This window comes from Nothoprocta perdicaria, unplaced genomic scaffold (genome assembly GCF_003342845.1).
Source record: "Nothoprocta perdicaria isolate Ctin4 unplaced genomic scaffold, notPer1 scaffold_370, whole genome shotgun sequence".
NCBI lineage: Eukaryota > Metazoa > Chordata > Aves > Tinamiformes > Tinamidae > Nothoprocta > Nothoprocta perdicaria.
The window spans coordinates 228,689-246,595 of NW_020455611.1; the positions used below are offsets into that span (position 1 = coordinate 228,689).

Consider the following 17,907-nt stretch of genomic DNA (forward strand, 5'->3'; position numbering starts at 1 on the left):
ACTTGCATTTTTAAAATACCTTTCCAGTTAAGACAGGGAGTCTTTTTTCTTTAGACTTTGCTCTGTATTTGTAGTGAAACCAGGAAGCTGCAGTTGCGAGTTTTGGGAATTGCACTTGCAGAACTAAGAAAGCAACATGCCCAGTTTTATATATTTATTTATGAATTTTCCTCACAGGAATGAGAACAAGGCTCTTGTTACTTTTACATTGTTGTTGGATACAGATACAAAACCTGTTGAGTGTGGCTTGCAGCAAAAGAGTCTTATTTTTTTAAGCATGCAGGAAACAGCATTTTCTCTGAAATGCACTTGCAGAAAGGAGTGTGGCTTAGTTAAGGTATTTGAAGAATTAAGGGAACTGTGGTCCTTCTTTTTTAATAGTTTGGGACTAGATGAGATGCATGCTGAGTGCTAAAGGGACTGGCCAGTGTCATTTTGAGGACGCTCTTAATTGTCTTTGAAAAGTCATGGTCACGGGGAAGGTTGCTGAGAACTGAAAGACCGTGAAAAAGCATAAATATCACTCCAATCTTCAAGAAGGGTAAGATAGTGAATCCAGGGAACTACAGGCTGCTCAGCCTCACCTCAGTGCTTAGGAAGGAGTTGGAGTAAATTTTCCTGGAAACCATTTCCAAACACAGAAAGGACAAGAAGTGATAGAGAATAGTCAGCATGGATTTGTGAAGAGGAAATTATGCTTAACCAGCCTGTTAGCTTTCTCCAGTGAGCCCGGCTAGCTTGGAGGATAAGGGAAGAGCAGTGGCTGTTCTTTGTCTCAGCTTCAGTAAGGTGCTTGACACTGTCTCCCATAGCACTTTCAGAGACCAACTGCTGAAGTGTGATCTAAATAAGCGGAGAGCAAAGCAGATTGAAAACTGAACTGACGGGCTCAAAGGGTAGTTGATCAGTAGCAGGATGTCCAGCTGGAGGCCAGACACTAGTGGAACACCTCAGATGTGGGTGCTGGGATTGGTACCGTTCAGCATCTTCATTAAGGACTTAGATGATGGAACAGAGCATACCCTGAGCAGATTTGCACATGATACAAGGAGAAAGAAAAAGAAAGAAAAAGAAAAAAAAAAAAGAAACAACAACAAAAACAGAGATAAATCAGATGGTTTTGCTAACTTGACTGCTGGCAAAATGAGTCAAGAGGAACCTCAAGAAGTTCAGCAAAGGGAAATGTGAGTTCTTGCAGCTGGGGAGGAATAATCCCATTCACCAGCTGGCTGGAAAACAGCTTTTCAGGAAAAGATGTGGACATCCTGCGGGACAGCAAGTTTATCTTGAGCCACCAATGTGCCTCCATGGCAAAGAAGGCCAAGAGCATCTTGGGCAGCATTAGGGAGAGCGTTGAGAGAGATCCCTTCCTTTTGCCCAGCCCTGGTAAGACACACCTAGAGTGTTGTGTCCAGCTCTGGCAGGAGAGACTTCAAGCTATTGGAACAAGTCTTGGCCACCAAGATGATTAAAGGATTGGAGCACCTGTCATGCAGGGAGGACCTGAGAGCACTGAAATTGTTTAGCCTGGAGAAGAGAAGGCTCATTAGAGATCTTTCTTGTGTGTAAAGATATGATGATGATGCCAGCATGTAAAGAAGACAAACACAGATTCTTCTTGTATTCAGTGACAGGACAAAAGGCAATGGACACAAACTGAAAAACAAGAAATTCATTTAAAACATAAGAAAAAATCTTTTTACTTCAAGGATAATTAAGTGCTGAGAAAGGCTGTCCAGAGAGGTTGTTGAGCCTCTGTCCTTGGAGACAGTCAAAAGCTGACAGGTCATGGTCTTTGGCAACCTGCTGTAGCTGGTCCTGCCTTGAGCAGGGAGATTGGGCTAGATGATCTCCAAATGTTCCTGTCCCCCTTAGCAAATCTGATTCATTGGCAGATAGCACAAGAAGCTGTGTTACTGGAACTGTAACTCACATCTGCACATGAAGGCAGAGGTGAATGTTGCATTAAGGCAGAGCAAAAATAGGGTATATTTGTGTGAGACAATTGTGTCAGAAGAATTTTTCTGTCAGGACTGGAAGAAAACAAATGTTCTTGTACTTGTGCCAGAAGTTTAGCGCTGAATTACTGAAAGGTAAAGAGAAATGACTTTCCTTGGAGTCTTGCAAAATAATCATAGCTATTCTTCCTGCTCTGGAGGAGCTGTTATTTAGAAAACCTTACTAAGCCTGGTGACGCATGTTAGAAAAGAGCAGAGGTGCTTGGGGTAACGCTGGGTTGACTGGGGAGCAGATGAGGAAATGCTGCCTGTGGTGGAGAGGACACAGATACCTGGGGTTAATTGCTAGAACTCAGCGAAGATGTAACCCAAGCGGTGCTTGGCCTGAGGGGTGATAAGAGCAGCTTGTGTTGGGTTCTGAGGGTGTCTCTGTGAGCACAGGTACTGCACTGGGAGCCCTTTTGCCTGTGCTGCCTGATGCTTTTCTCCCCTGGAGTCCTGTCCCTACTACTGTGGTCCAAGGGCTTTTCTGTCCAGCCACTTGTCCCCAAGGAATGGACAGTGGGCCTGGCTTGGACTTGTGAGGAAGCAGCAATAAAGCAGGAAGGATGCAGGATTAAAATGTTTTAAACATTTAAAACAAGTGATCTGGTAGGGAGAAGCTAGAGAAGCAGGACTGGGAAAGGGGAGCAGCAGAAGGCACTAGGATCTGAGAAACAAGGGAAACAAATAAGGAGAAATCAGTGGGAAGAGGGGAAATGAAACTGTAGGGCCCAGGAAAATCCTGATCCCCATCCTCTCTGGTAATGAAGACAGTCTCTACTCTGTTGCTGCTTTCCGTGTACATCAGTCCCCTCAAAGAGGGAATGTGGCCCATGCCTCCAAGCTCCAGCTCACCCTGTGCATCTCTTGTAGGTCCTGTGATGATATTAGAGGGCATTTGGCACTCGGAACTACTCCGCAGCAGTGGGAGGCTTAGTTTACATATACCCATATACATACGCATATATATAGGCTCAGTTTATAATATACCTGGTGCTCTTTGTTGGGCCGAATGGGCCTGTCCCCCAGGCAGCTCTTGCTGTTGGCCCTGTGGAGTGCTGCTCCCGATGTCCCTTCTGGGAACTAAATTAATTTTCAGTTGATTGTTTTTAAAGGCCAAAATTAAAACCTCTCCCAGTTTGTTTAATTCCTAGAATGACTTGGGTCACTTCTTCCTCTGTCTGACAACAAAATGGTATTGTCTGTCTCCAGGGAACGTTTCTGAAACAGGCAGCACTGTGTGAAACGTGCAAAAATGGGGAGATTCAGAAACATCCCTCCTGGAAAGGATCAGTGACATTAAAGATAGATGTAATTTAACTATCAGTCAGAGCAGTCTTAGCAAACACATGTATCATGATTTTAAGTATCATGATTTTAAATGTGACTGTGAGGAAAAATAAGCTAAAATTTATAGCTTAATTTTGCTGAGTGAAATAATAAATGGAGGAAATGTAACTTGGCTGGCTGAGCCCCTTGAGGTGGCTTCGTCTCGAGGCGGGCTTGTAGGTCAGGGTATCAGCTGGCTTGTGCATGCTTCAGAGCCTCCGCGACACGCTGCGGGGCGGCCTGCTTATCAAAACAAAAGATGATTAATACGGCTGCTCTCATCTAGTGCAGTGCTGAGCAGCATCACAGATTTATTTTAGTAGCCTGGTTCTGGAGCCAGCAAACAGTTTGTGAAGAAAACACCATGACAGGGCAATTCTGCTCAAAACTGCAGCAGTTTGGTTCTTTCATTTATGTAGGATCCCTTTGTGCCTCTGTAGTCCAAACAAGACACTTCAGGCATTAGTGTCCTCATCTTTTGCATAAGACCCAGCCTCCTGCCATTCCTTGATACAGCAGCCAAGACAGACGTCCTGAAACGCTTGTTCAGTGTCGCTTAAGAAACCTCTGCAAAGGGGGAACTGGAGCAGCTCTCCTGCAGTCCGTGCTGTAGCTGCAAAACTGGCCATCCCTTCCCTGAGGCCATAATGGTACTGGTAGCCTCAATGGAGCTTGTAGCATTAGTAGATCTTTTTAAAAAGGTCTATTACCTCAGGAGAATTGGGAGCAGGAGAAAAGGACTTGAATTTTTCCAGTTGTTCGGATAGAGCTTTGTTCTTGCTTTGAACCTCCTGAAATTACCATGCTGTGAATTAATGTTATGTGTGAACTGGTGGCTCCACAGAGGTACTGTAGAACATTCAACCTAAAGCAGTGAGAGAGGAGCAGACCCCTGTGAGTCAGACCCCTTTCAGCTGAAGAGCTACATCTATATGAAGGTTATTAGGTTAAAAATATCACACCCAGTGAAGTTGCTTTGTGTTTGGCTGTAGATAGGAGCAGAGTATAACCATTAGTCATCTGATTGCTTCCTGTACATAATATGAAGAAAAGAGGGATGGTGCAAAGCCTGAGGGCTTAAAGACTATGGAGGAGAAGGAAAGAACAGGATGCTGGGGCAGGGCAGGAGGGAGAGAGTGGAGAGGAGGATGGGAGGAGAAGCAGGTGAGTGCCCATAGGGGATGTGAGGGGATGGAAGAATAGGTGGGGTGTGGTAAGGGACGAACAGCAAGCTAGAGGCCACAAGCAGGAGCTTAAATCATTCCTCCTTCTCCAGGGGAAAGAAGTTGCCACTTAGCTGAGTCATGCCTGCCTGCCAGAGAACTGCTCTCCTGGCGTGGTGAGAGGAGTGGGGATGGTGCAGCCGAGAAGAGAGGACACTTCCCTTGTTCCCTTTGCGCCCGTAATAGCGGCGCTGAGGTGGCGTGGGTGGCCCTTCACGGCCAGCTCCTGCAGCGGGGACTGTAGTGCCTGGGCGGTGGGAGCCTTTTATAAAAGGCCCATCACATAGAAATGCCCTGTATAAAACCATTAAATCCAGTCGTTCACTGCTTCGGAGCAGTCAGGCCTTCACATTGCTTTGACAGTTTATGTAAAACAGAAGCGATTTGAGTTGCAGGGCATAGACAGAAATGTCAGTGTTTAGGTGGAGGGGTGTTACAAGGAGGTGTTTAATTTCCTATTTGATTTACACTTTATGAGGGTGTTTTGGGCTGAAGGTTTGCATACACGGGCTCGTGGCAGAGATTCGTGAAGCAGAAGAGCCAAATCTTGGGGAGCGAGCGAGGATGCTTGTCCTGCAGCAGGGACGGCCTGGAAAGGACAAATGCCACTTTTGATGGAATGTTCTGTACTACACCTTTTGCTTATAGATTTAGCTGTTGTTTTCAACTACATTTGATGACCCTTTAAATCTAACTTTCACTGTACTCACTCACAAATGACAAGGTAGGGAAGCCAGTTTTAGTATCTAAATAAAAAGTTGTTATCTGCTGAATGGAGACGACATTTTATTGCTGACAACGTCTATCCTAAGAATTAAAGTAATAGCACCTTAGAGAAAACATGCATTCATATTCAACACATTGCTACCATCTTTATCAAAGACCCAATGAAAATAACTCATCAGTTAACACATGAAAGGGTTTGGAGTATGGGCAGAAGGGGACGATTAGGATGAGGATGCATGCGACAGTGCAGAGGAGGGATGAGAACTGTCCAGAATACTCTGGCTTTTAATTCAGAAGTGCAGAGCATCTTGCAACTATGGAAGGCTGTAACGCAGAAGAAAAACAAGGGAAGGTGGTTTCCTCCAGTGCAGTGCAAAGCCCTGCTTGCATTGCCTTGCCTCCTGTAGCTGCTCTGGGTGAAGAAAGACCTGGACTGTGAGGGATGTGAGAACACACAGTAAGCTCTGCCTTTATGAATTTACCTAGGGGTCTCATGCAAAGTTGGCAAGCATAACACTGGAACACCTAATGAAAATGTTAATTATTAATCAAGTCCATGAGCATAGTGCTATATATAAGAAGGCTGATGTGCCAGAAAAATGCATTTTGCTATGCTTCTACCAGAAATGGGTTTCATTAGGTATGCTCCACCTTGCTTGGTAGCGGTAGCAGAGGAAAGCTTTCGTGTGAAATACAACACACTAAGTTGTCGCCATCGAGTCATTTTTAATGCGCATGGATGGCAGGCAGTAATGCTGCAGCCAGGGAATGCAGGAGGTAGAGGTAGAAACTGAACTATTGCTCCTTACTCTCCTGCTGATGTGTAGCTATAATGTGTATTCTTTTTCATATTAATACTGATAAATGGGAATACACTCACACCTGGAGATTTGATGTGGGGCACTGCTGTGACAGGCATGGTACAAACCTCTTGTGTGTCCTTGGAGCTCCCACAACTGCTAGTGAGAAGCTGTGTCATGTCAGATGCTGCTGAGCCAGCCTGCTCAGGACCATGGTGTGCAAATGAGGTTCACCTTAAACCAGTAGGAAGGGGAAGAGGGGAGAGATGGGATCCTGAACTGGGGAGTGCTCAGTTTAAAGCACTGAGCCACCAATCTGTGGTGTGATGTTGTACATACAACACAAACATTTTAGGTGTGTCTTATTTCCTGAATTTGTCCTATCAACTTCTGCACACCGTAAATAGACACTTGTATATTGTTTCTGCTCCTTTCATTAGTGTGTCATTTTTTCACCACAGTGACAAGTGTGTTTGATAGGATGGCAGATCCCCCTCTCAGCAGCTGCAGATATGCCGCTTGCATAGAAGAAAACCCTACAACTAGTTCTGCACAGTATTTTCCAACCACATGATGGTTGTCCTGGAGTCTGCTGCTTCTCCAGGGAAACTGAATCCTTGAGGTCCCTGCTGATAGGATGGATGGATACATACGTGTTACCTGCTGCACTTACCTGTGTTTGGGAGGAGTCCAGAACTGTGTTTATCATCACTGTGTTTTGGAAAAATCTCACAGTACGTGGATTCCTGGTGCACTGGGGCGAAGGCAGTGGCTGTCTGCCTTGCTTCCATTCATTCTTTGCCAGGCCGATAAAACTGGACTGCAGTGAGATTTGTCAGTGGTCAAGAGCATGAGAGATGGGTGACCACAGAGATGTTTCAAAAGTAGTTAGAGGAGAAACTTGACTGGCTTTTTCAAGGCTTTCTCCTTCTATAAGATATTCCAAACTGTCAATACAGATGGAGCACTTTAAGAACAAGGAATTCCTCTGAGACTAATAAAGCCTGTTTTTATGGATTTCTATCTCTTGGTTAACTGTGGGCTTAAGTGAAGCTTTACCAATGGCATCTATGGGTTCTGTTGCTGTGCAGATTCTGTAGTTCTTACTAAAGACTGGTTCAGTCTTTTGCCCAGCGAGGAGACAGGAATAGGATCTTTGTCCTGTCCGCAGCTGCCTCTTCCCACAGAACTTGTAGGAACCTGATTATCTGTAAAACCGCTCCCTCAGACGTGGTGGAGTTTGACAACAGGTTCAAAATGTATCTGGAGAAGAGAAGACCGTGTGAACAGGTCGCCTGTGCTGGGTGCAAAGTCAAATGGGCTTAGTAGCTGGATGTGAAAACTTGATGAAAAAAAAGGAACTAATAGTAGAAATAGTACTAATTAGAGATGGCCTATGAAGGCCTTTTGATGAAAGTAGATCCTTGATTTTGACACCTCTGGCATTGGAAGACATAAAAATTGAATGTCGCCTTCTAGACCTGCTCAAAATGAAGATGATAATTTCCTCTTGTAGTGACTTGGGTCTATTTGTGAGGTAAAATTCACTTTGATTTGCTTTCTCGTTTTGAAGTACTATTTTGACCACACATAACTCTGAAAACTTTTGCATGAAAAGCTCTGCAGAAAATAAGTGCATGTTAACATTTTGCCTCTAGCCAACAAGAAAAAAGAGAAAGAGCGTCCTGAGATCTCTCTTCCTTCAGACTTTGAGCACACGATTCACGTGGGGTTTGATGCCGTCACTGGAGAATTCACAGTAAGTAACCCCTGTATTGCACACTTACTAAAGCTTCTATCTTGCGATGGTAAGAAAAGCCTTCTGGTGCCAGAAACTTCAGATGACAGGAGCCAGGCTGTGAAGAGAGTGAGTTCTTTATTTCTTGGAATTTAGAGTGCTTCACTTCTGATTCAGGCTCCTTTTTTTTTTTTTTTTTTTCCTCCAAGGATTATCAGCAGAATGTCTGTGTAAAATGAAAACTGGGAAGAACATAGGTGTTTGCTTTTATCAGTCCTCTAGGCTGTTACAGGTTTTGCTTATTCACTCTCTTTGGGAAGGCACAGAAATCCTCACATAGGTGCACAGTATATGATTTTCTCTAGACAGTCACCCCCCAAAGTGCCAAGTCCAGCTGCTCTGCAGACAGCTCTTGGAGATGCTCAGAAAGCTGCAGTGTTGTCAAAGACCATTTATTTTAACTCGCTTCCAAAATAGCTTCATAGGCTGGGTGATCCCACACCTTTCTAGCCCATATGCAATAGCAAGGTAGCAGGCAAACACAAGGCACGTAAAGCATTGCAGGAAGTGAATCTGATGGAAGCTCCTCGACGTCTGCAGGGGACTCCAAAGCATTTGCTATCAGACCCCAGGGCATCAATGAAGCTCAGGCGACAGGCAGCTTGGCTTTGGCTCAGCTGGGGAAGCAAGAGGGAACCCAAGGGACTCCCCAGACTGCCAGGACCCTGTGAGCTAAGTGGTCAGACTGTGTTACCATCGTACGTCAGACTGTTGTGTGTGCTAGCGTCAACCGGCTGCATAAACCCAATGGCCCGGATGGGACAAATCAGATTCTTGGACAGAGGAGCAGTTTCCAGAATTTGAACCCCACGTGTTATTTTTTCCTCATTTTCCCATTGAGTGCTACTTTTTTCTTCTCAAAAAGTTTTAAAAAGCTGTAAAACTTAGTATAGGAGTTATAGCAGTAGGAGTTATCATAATATAAGCAAAAAAAAAAAAACCCACTTGTTTGATGGTAGCATGTCTTCTAAGGAGAACTGAAATCGAAACATTTAGAAAATAAAGTTGTACTTAGATTAATTAGTTTTTTAAAAAAATAGACAGCACTTCTTTTTTAAATCTACCTTTAAAACATATTTAGTGCTGAACTCTGAGGCTTGATTAAATGGTCATTTAAAATGTCCAGATATGCTCATCTTTGTTCAGAAAACATTCATAAATCTGCTACTTCAGAACTTTCTAATTTTCTTCTGTACTATCCTAGTTTCTACTCCTTTTTCTTCTGTCTCTCCCTGTAACTGCTTCATTGTCCAATTTTAATTTTCTTACTAGCACAATTTTTTCCTATTACTTTAAAAAAAAGTTACTCCTTTCTATTTGTATCCCTTACTTCCTTTCATCCTACCGTGTTTCACTGCTCTATCCATTGCACCGTCATTTATTATTCATCCTTTTCTGTGTTCTTCCTGCTTTTCAACCTTCTACCTTGATCTCTGCCTTCACTTCAAACCCTTTTCTTCCAGTTCTGCTCAAACAAAGATGGGGCACAAGCAGGTCTTTGGCAGTTGGTGACAACAGTCCCAGTTAATTTGGTATCCCCATTAGTTGGAGCAGAAAGGAGGGAAGCAGCGGTCAATACATTTCAGTTCTGAACACTAGTGGAAGAACACTAGTTCTTCCAAGATTAATTATAACTTTTATAAACTACTATGTCAAAACAGTTAATAGCATCAGACTTTTTTTGATTTTTGTGTTAGATGCTGCATACCCAGGGCCCAGCCTTCTGCAGAATGCAAGACTTGTTCTTGGCTGAGTTTATGTAGCTTAACTCCTGTAGCAGCAATTGCTTTTTAATACATTTCTCCCTTTGTCAGTGAAAATGAGCTGGTAGTTGTTGCTGCAAGCGTGCTCCTTCCTAAAACTGGGAGGGCAGCGCTGCGGAGTGGGAAACCTAGAGCAGCCCCAGGGCCGGGTGGCCCCACGCAAGTTGGTAGCACACGGCTTGACTTGCAGGCCTCAGCGGAGCAAAATGTTGGCCAGACCGATGGGATTTTGCACTTTTAAGGACTAGCCATCAGCCCCCGAGTAATCCCCAGCCACAAGGATTGTGTTACGTTCAGCACCTCTGATTTGTCCCAACCTGGATACAGCTTCTGTGTCAGCCAGGCTGTCATGTGGTAAGTACCTTTGCTGAAGGGACTACCACTAGCCACCATTTAAAAATATTCCCACTGTCTAGTGATCACACTGTCTGTTTCCTTTGAAAGTTTGGAAGTGCCATGGGAATGTGTAATAAATGTGCAAATAGCTATTTTTTTTTCCAAATAATTACAGTTGTCATGTCAATAGCATCTCCTTTGCTGCATTGCAGTGCACTGAACAGTTTTCTGATGCCTAATGATCATCCCCTTGGCTGTATGACTTGATTTGCTTTTGGTTGCATCTCAAAAACAGAGTTGGGAAAACCTGCATGGGCTTTTGACACTTGGTTTTCAGCACCAAAGTGTGTTGTTACTCATGAACATTATGTTATATCTCCATTTCAGTCTGCTTGGAGCAACCACACTTGCCATAAAGTAGGACTTAAAGTGCAAAATAAAATGATTTGGAAACTGTCAGGTGGGAGCATGCTTCTAGGGCTTAATGGGGATTTATTTTGAAGAAACAGTTGCATTTTCTGAATGGAGGAAAAGGTGTGGTTTGCACTGGATTTTGCAGTGCATGCATTTTTGAAACAGCTACCTGACCCCCAACCTAGAAAAAAAAACTGGTTACTCACCAAACTTTGAAAGTTTACATGTTCTGACAATAGCAAGTGGGAGAAAGTGGTGGGTATTACAAGTCCAGAGAAGTTTTACATTTTTAATCTAAGCAAGCATCTCTTTAGAGTTGTCCTGGTTTTCAGTCTGGCACGTGTAGATTATTTGGATTATAGCAACGCACAGGCTCCAGAGTTGAAACCTGAGCTTAACAGCTGCTTTCTCCATTGCACTTTGTAAACTTGTGCACTAGTCAGTTGTCATCTGAGGGATGGAGAACCACTGGACGAATTTGTGTAGGACCATTCAAAACCGCTAGCTTGACTTCAAAAACTAGTTGAAACAGTTGAAGTCCAAATATTTCCTTTTATTATTATTTTTTTTAACTCAAAAGAGTAATCACAGTTTTTCCAATCACTCGCTGTTAAACCTCAGTAATGTATTTTTTTGTAGGGGAGAGAAAATCTGTTTTAAAAAGAAAGGAGGGGGAAATGATGCTTCCAAACTTTGAACCAGTTGTGATTTTTCTGTCTATCCTAAACCTACCTCCCTGTAGCCTGTCCAGCACCTGATCTGTTTGGTGTACCTACCTCATAACTCCCATTTTAGATGGGGGTTTCCCCATTTTGGCCCATTGGTTTCACTTCCTACCACCTTCTAAGTTGTCCCGCATTCTGTTTTAACTTTCTTTTCTTTCTTTATTTACGTCCATTACAGCCAGATCTCTATGGCTCACAGATGTGCACAGGGAAGCTTCCAGAGGTGCGTCACAGGCCCAAAAGAAGCTTGCATCAAAGTGCTTCTTTGAGATGTCATAGCACTGCAGCAGCAGGTTGATGTGTGTGCAGTAGATTTGTTGCTTGGCTTATCCCACTTTTTTTCATTAATCTGAAACTCTGGAGGCCCATGTCACACATTGTTTTGCTGAGAGCTTCTTAGGAAAAGGCCATATTAAAATATTTATCTAGATTTGGGTGGCGCCAAGGGTAAGCATAAATGCACTTCAGGTGTAGCTTTTTTTTTTTTTTATTATTATTATTCCCAAAGCCCTATGATTCACTGATAGATGTTGGTTTTGCAGTAAATGGGGAAAATTACAGGCTCTCAGATTTAGGAAATTATACTGGATATTTAAAGCAATTCTCATCAAAATAATTTCAACCTAGAGTTGCAGCTTTCAGCAACTGGACCCATTTTCAGATGCCACCCTCACTTTTAACGTGTTTGAGAATTGGTGCAAGGCCTTGGCACTGTCCATCCCTTTTCTGACTCCTTGGTTTCCATATATTTGCAACAGAGAATATAGAGAGCTGCCAGAGCTCTAAACCAAGGCATCCTCAGCAGCAGCTGCATTACAGCTAAGTGCTACAGTTGAGTTTAAATGCAGATTCTTAACTCCTCAGTGCTCCCCTGATATGCTGAAAATAAGTGTATCAGGGTGGGATTTACCTTCTAATCGGAGAGCAGTAATCACTTCAGCAATGTGTATTTGCACTATTAAGCATTAAAAATCCAGTCTAAAGCTCCTAAAATATACTGTATTGTCCACAAATCTAGAGTAGTCTTGTTATGTCTGCACTGAATCACCAGGAAAACAAGCTAAGCCTTAAATCATTATTCCATGGAAAAGCAGAGTTGATTTAAAGATGAGTTTCATGCACTTTTTTTCCTGTCACAGTCATAACTTTCTTTTCTTTTTAAAGTTGGATCCTGGTTTTAGCTCTATATTTTGATAGAGAAGAGAATGATTGCATCTACTGTATAAGCTTCTAATTTTAAATATAAAATGTCAATCAAAAATTCTGAAAGTAATCTTACAGGTAGCATGGGATCTTGGTAAAGAACTGTAGTACTCTGACTTTTGGATGATCTAAATTAGTATTTTTTCCTCTTGACATCTGCAGGGCATTCCAGAGCAGTGGGCCAGGCTACTACAGACCTCCAACATAACAAAACTAGAGCAGAAAAAGAACCCACAAGCAGTTCTAGATGTCCTCAAATTTTACGATTCCAAAGAAACAGTTAACAACCAGAAATACATGAGCTTTACTTCAGGAGGTAAGTGGACATCTCTCTGCGAAAAGGGAGTGTCGGGCCCCAAAGGAGGCAAGCTGAAGCTCAGGGAATTTCAGTGTCAGAAACAACTTGAGAAAAAAATTGCACTCAGAGACAAAGATTGAACACTATTGAAATGAGTTAGTCCCCAAAATGTGTTTTTATCAGTTGTTTTCAGAGATAGATGAGATGCTAGATGAGACAGTCACTGCCATTTTTATACAGAAACTATAGGTATAAATAGTCAAAAATAATATTTGCTTTCCTTTTGCTGCTTCTTTGCATCCTCGTTGCTTCAGTGTTCAGATTGAGATAAAAGGTATATGTTTTTGTCCATTGTATGAGTAGCTCTTGGATCCTAAAAGCAATTGATTACAGCCTCAACTACTTTTAGATTGAGAAGAATTTTCAAAGAATTTTGTACATCAGTTGTAGGTATAATTAGTTTTCTATGCATAAATGCACAAATCAATACAAAACAGCTGCTGTCATGGTGTCCTGAAGAGGGATTTGACCACAGCAAATAAGAAGGGTGGCAATGCCCAGAGTAACCTCCATAACACATTCATGCTGTGAAGTTCCTCATGATCCGAGAATTACCACTGAAGAGCCTAGGGATGTGATGTTGCTGTAATTTTTCTTTTGGTTGTGGACAGTATGCAAAACCATAGCGGAGCATTGCAAAAGTAAGAAAGCAAGTATATCCACCCAAATGTCAGTTCACTTTGTGATGAAATGCAAAGCTCAAATGAGTTGAGTGTGTGTTGCTGAACTCAACATTTGTGTTACCAAAAGTTGGTGAAATGGATGTATTCCTGCCCAGCCTAAGAAGGAAGAAGGTGTAACATCCTCGTGGCGTTGTGGCTGTGCAGTGTCACAGCTGAGGGCAGTCCTGAGGAAGCTTTCGTGGAGAAGTGTTTTTAGCAAACTAGGGAGGATCAGGGCAGGCAGTTAATGAGGGAATATTAAAAGCTGCCATAGCGTTTGGGCAGAAGTGTTGGATGTTAAAGAGCAACTTGCATTTTCTTGACCATTTTTTTCTTGCATTTTATTTGCTGGCAAGACTGAGCAAACAATTGCTGCAAGAAACTGTAGAAAAGGAGTAGCAGTTTCATACTGTCCTCTTGCTTGCTATGTTAAATAACTGTTTCCACTGAAGGGATATGAAAGAAAAATGATGTCAGTTGGGATTCGCTTGCTCTGTGGGATTCCTCACGACAGGCCCTGTTGTAACAAGCGTCTGGTTCCTTTTCCTTGCCTGTTGCAGATAAGAGCGCCCATGGATACATCGCAGCCCATCCTTCGGTGAGTGTGACAGCAAACCTGCACCTCTGTAGTGCTCAAGGACCCCAGTGCAGGCTCTTGGCTTGGAATTGTGTGAAAGATGCCAACCTCTTAGGCTGAGGGAAAGTTCTTCTTAGCCTTGTTGTGACAGCAGGAAAGGAATCACTGGCTGTTTTCTAATTTTCTATATAAAAACTTTTAAAAACAGATGAAATTCAGGATCTGCAGATGAAGATAACTCTGTTCTTAGCCGTGGTGGACTATGTAATTTGCAACAGTAAGCTGTACTGTCTAATTAGGCTCTTTTTATATAGTTTTAACAACTTAAAATCCATTTCTGTTAACTTTTATGCTTTTTCTTCAGTACAGCTGGATATGTAGCTGAATCCAAATAAGGTTATAATTGATATGTAACTCACTAAAGCCACTGAAACAAATTTTTAAGTAATGATCCACTCTAATTAATACTGAATTGCCATAGAAATCTCAAAGATGTGCTCATGACATCCTCATTAATACTGACCGAATTTATCAGTGTTAATGTTAGTGCATTAAATAGCAAATGATTGAATGGGGATTTGGCCTTTATTTTCGAGGGTTAAGCAACTTAATTTTAGGTTTTTGATTACACAGTGGAGAGTGTATATAATGAAATGAAAATCACCATGGAATAGTCGCACTTGCAATTTTAAATTGATGCTACTTCCATTACCCTTAATAAAACAGACTTTTAAGAGGAGTTTGAATTTCACTGGAGCATAGTGAGGCCTTTCAAATAGCCATTTCCAGCAGAGATGGAGACACTGGCAGTTGCTGTGGGATTTTGTTCTTATAGACACAACCAGCAACGAGACTGTTGGGATGCTTAGAATAGCTTGTGTATCATTCTCTGCTTTGGCCCTCTTAGCAGCTGGTTTTACCCATTGCCCTTAAAAGTGAAGCAATAGAGCTGATCCTTCTGGAAAAGGTGCAGTTGGATGTATCCACCAGTGTGTTGAAGTACAGGGGAATTAAAGCAGCAATGCAGTGATCTCATCAAGAAGACATGCGGGGAAGATTAGTCCTCTTCCTACCCATCCCCAGTGGCCCTTCCTGCACTGCCCTAAGTGATGCTGTTTTAAAGATGATCCCAAAGCGGTACAAATGTGTAGAGCAGCACATTTGAGCCACTTAAATTGAGCTGCTGCTGCAGCCACGCGCGCTCCGGCGGGACCTGCACCTTCCCTGCAGTCAGGGGCACTCGCGTGCTGGTGCCGGTGCAATAAAAGCCAAAGCAATTGCAGAAATATCCAGGTGTTAGCTTGTGATTAGGGCAGGATGAGGATAGTGGTGGAAAAGGAGCTGCTAAACAGGGAAATTCAGCACTGTGCAAATATGCAATAGGATTACCCCAAGGGGAAAATAATACAGAAACAAATAGCCCTCGTCTTCAAAACCAAATTCCCAGTAAGACAGTGAAGGAGGCTTTGTGCTTTGAAGTGTGTTAATTAACTTAGCCAGAAGACACCTGGTAGTGTAATTAACTGTTACCGTTCCTGCAAACAAAATGCCAAAGCCATTTACCAGAAACTACGTGGCATTTCTAAAGATATATTCAAGTATTAGTCTTCATTAATTTAGTCTCTGACTGAGCATGGAAAGAAACAATGTAGTTGTTTCTATTTAATTTAGTGCTTCAGCCGTGTTTATATGGCACAGTTCAGTAGCTCACTGTAGTTTACTAAACTGTAGTTTACTGTAAATAAATAAAGAGCAAAAATGAAAAACACAGAGATGGATTAACCAAACCGCATGGTAATTCATAACTGTAAAATTTTAGTTTGCCATGTGTAACCTACAACTGAGGCCTCTAGACTTTAGGAAAGCATAGGTTGGTTTGTCACCCCCAAATGGACTAAGTCATGTGTAATTACCAAACCTTTCAGGTGCCAAACACAGAAATTATCACTCATGCTTTCCTCTCCACAGAGCACAAAGACGGCATCAGAGCCCCCACTAGCTCCCCCTGTTTCTGAAGAAGAGGATGAAGAGGATGAAGAAGAAGAAGATGACAACGAACCTCCACCTGTTATTGCACCACGGCCTGAGCATACAAAATCAGTGAGTCCCAGCTTTGGTTGGGAATTTTTATTGTATAATTCAGAGCTGAGTGTTTCCAATCAGGCAACACATGCTGGGTTTGGATGAAGGTCTTGAGAGCTGGAAGCCTACCATGGGTTATTGCTTCACCCAGGCCACTAATGCCAGGAAAACTTGCTTTGTTTCTTGCTTAATTCTCGATTTCCCAAGATAAGAACTCTGAATTTTATTTTAGTGTCAGATAAGGATAGCATTGTTTATCCTGGTACTCGCACTACTGGTGTAAAAGTGAGCAACTTTGAAGAATCAGTGTAGACCCCCCCAGTTGTTGGTGGAGACAGGCCATGAGAGGCAGTTCATATGCAGGAGAAACTGTCACCTGGAGGTACCTGTCTTCCTCCACTCATTGTAGGAGGAGCTGATTATTACCTGAATATACAGCATACTCCTATCTTTTCTAGACCGAAATAGACTTAGTTTGGTGAGAAGAACCCAGGTGTCCGCTGAAACACTGGCATGAAGTTCCCAGTTTCTAATGCTGCTCCCTAAAGTCTGAAACAGTGGTGAAAAGTCAGTTCAAGAGTTACGATCAGTAAAGAGATACCGTCGCTGCGTTTATGCAGGGAAAGTTAAGACGTGTATTAATGGCTAAAATGAGTTTTATTGCGCATTTGTTTTGCTTGGTCTGCAAAGGCTCAGAGCCTCTGCAGGGTGAGCAGTCACTGGTGCCATCCATGGAATTTTTAACAAAGTTCCATCTAAGGCGTCCTTTTATTACATGTGAAAACAGATGAGCCAGGAGTCAAGGCTGCCAGGCCCTGAACAGATTTGCTCCTGAATCCATGACGCGCAGTAAGTTCATCCTCTCAGTCATCTTTCAGAAAATCTAGAGCAATGAAAACTGAAAATAAACTGGACATGTGTATGTATAAAACTGGTCTTCATTTTTGCTCAATACAGTTTGAGCAGTGGGACAGTGAAAACAAGTATGTTGAGAGTACTGTATAACCAAGAAACAGAATTTGGACTTCATTTGTTTATAGTGTGATTTTTAGGCAAACAGTATCATAAAAATTTGTGTTTGAAATACAATCTCAGGGGTATCTCTGCAGACTGCTTTTCTGACGCAAAATAATTTCCTGTCTCAGATCTACACACGCTCTGTAATTGAACCTGTTGCGGCACCAGCACCAGCTAAAGAAGCCACCACCCCCCAGCCTGAAAACTCGAACACAAACACTTTATACAGAAATACGGACCGGCAGCGAAAAAAGTCCAAGATGACAGATGAGGAGATCCTAGAGAAGTTGAGTAAGTATCCAGTATGCCTCGTTTGGTAAGATAGTGTGGTGTGGAGGTGTCTTAGGACTACGTGTACCGAATGTTTATCCTCATTTCAATGTCACAGGGCACCAACAACTCCATATCCAAACTGCTACTGTGCTTGGAAGAAGAGAGAGCACTGGGCAGCCCTTCTGCCTCTGAGGGCATTTGTGGCTGGGTCATATTTGTCTGAGCTGCATTCTGTGCTGAAGGCCAAAGAGGAGATTTTTTTCTGGTTGAGTAGAAGGCTGTGCCTTGGTGAACGGCCTACTGAGCTCCCTTCTGTTGAGGCCCAAATTCAACAGAGTATTTGGTTTCCTAAATTCTGCTTAGGCTCTAACTTCTCATCAGTCATCAGAGCCAAAGTACAATTACTACTGTTGTTGATCTGTCATTCCTGTGCTGAACTAACCTCTGCTGTAACTGCCCCATCACTGCTGGCTTGTGTGACTGCAGGCACTGCAGCCTCAGATGTGAGACTGCAGGTGCTTGTGTAGAGTTTTAAGAGTTTTTCTTTAGAGAAGATGAAATCCATTAATGCATTTATTCCCGAGCTGGTGTCACCTGTGTGTCACCTTATAAAGAGAGGAA

At 42.7% G+C, this 17,907-nt stretch overlaps 1 protein-coding gene across 3 annotated transcripts in view; it reads left to right on the forward strand.

Moving 5' to 3' along the window:
• The window catches only part of PAK3 (p21 (RAC1) activated kinase 3), a 102,937-nt gene that overhangs the window by 70,039 nt on the left and 14,991 nt on the right, over nt 1-17,907 (forward strand). For 2 of the 3 annotated variants that reach the window (XM_026044539.1, XM_026044538.1), the window contains exons 3-7: nt 7,737-7,837; nt 12,480-12,633; nt 13,898-13,935; nt 15,883-16,014; nt 17,142-17,304. In XM_026044539.1, coding sequence (XP_025900324.1) covers nt 7,737-7,837; nt 12,480-12,633; nt 13,898-13,935; nt 15,883-16,014; nt 17,142-17,304 — 588 coding nt within the window. Of the gene's footprint in view, nt 1-7,736; nt 7,838-11,292; nt 11,338-12,479; nt 12,634-13,897; nt 13,936-15,882; nt 16,015-17,141; nt 17,305-17,907 lie in introns of all 3 variants that reach the window. The other variant, XM_026044540.1, reaches the window with a different exon arrangement.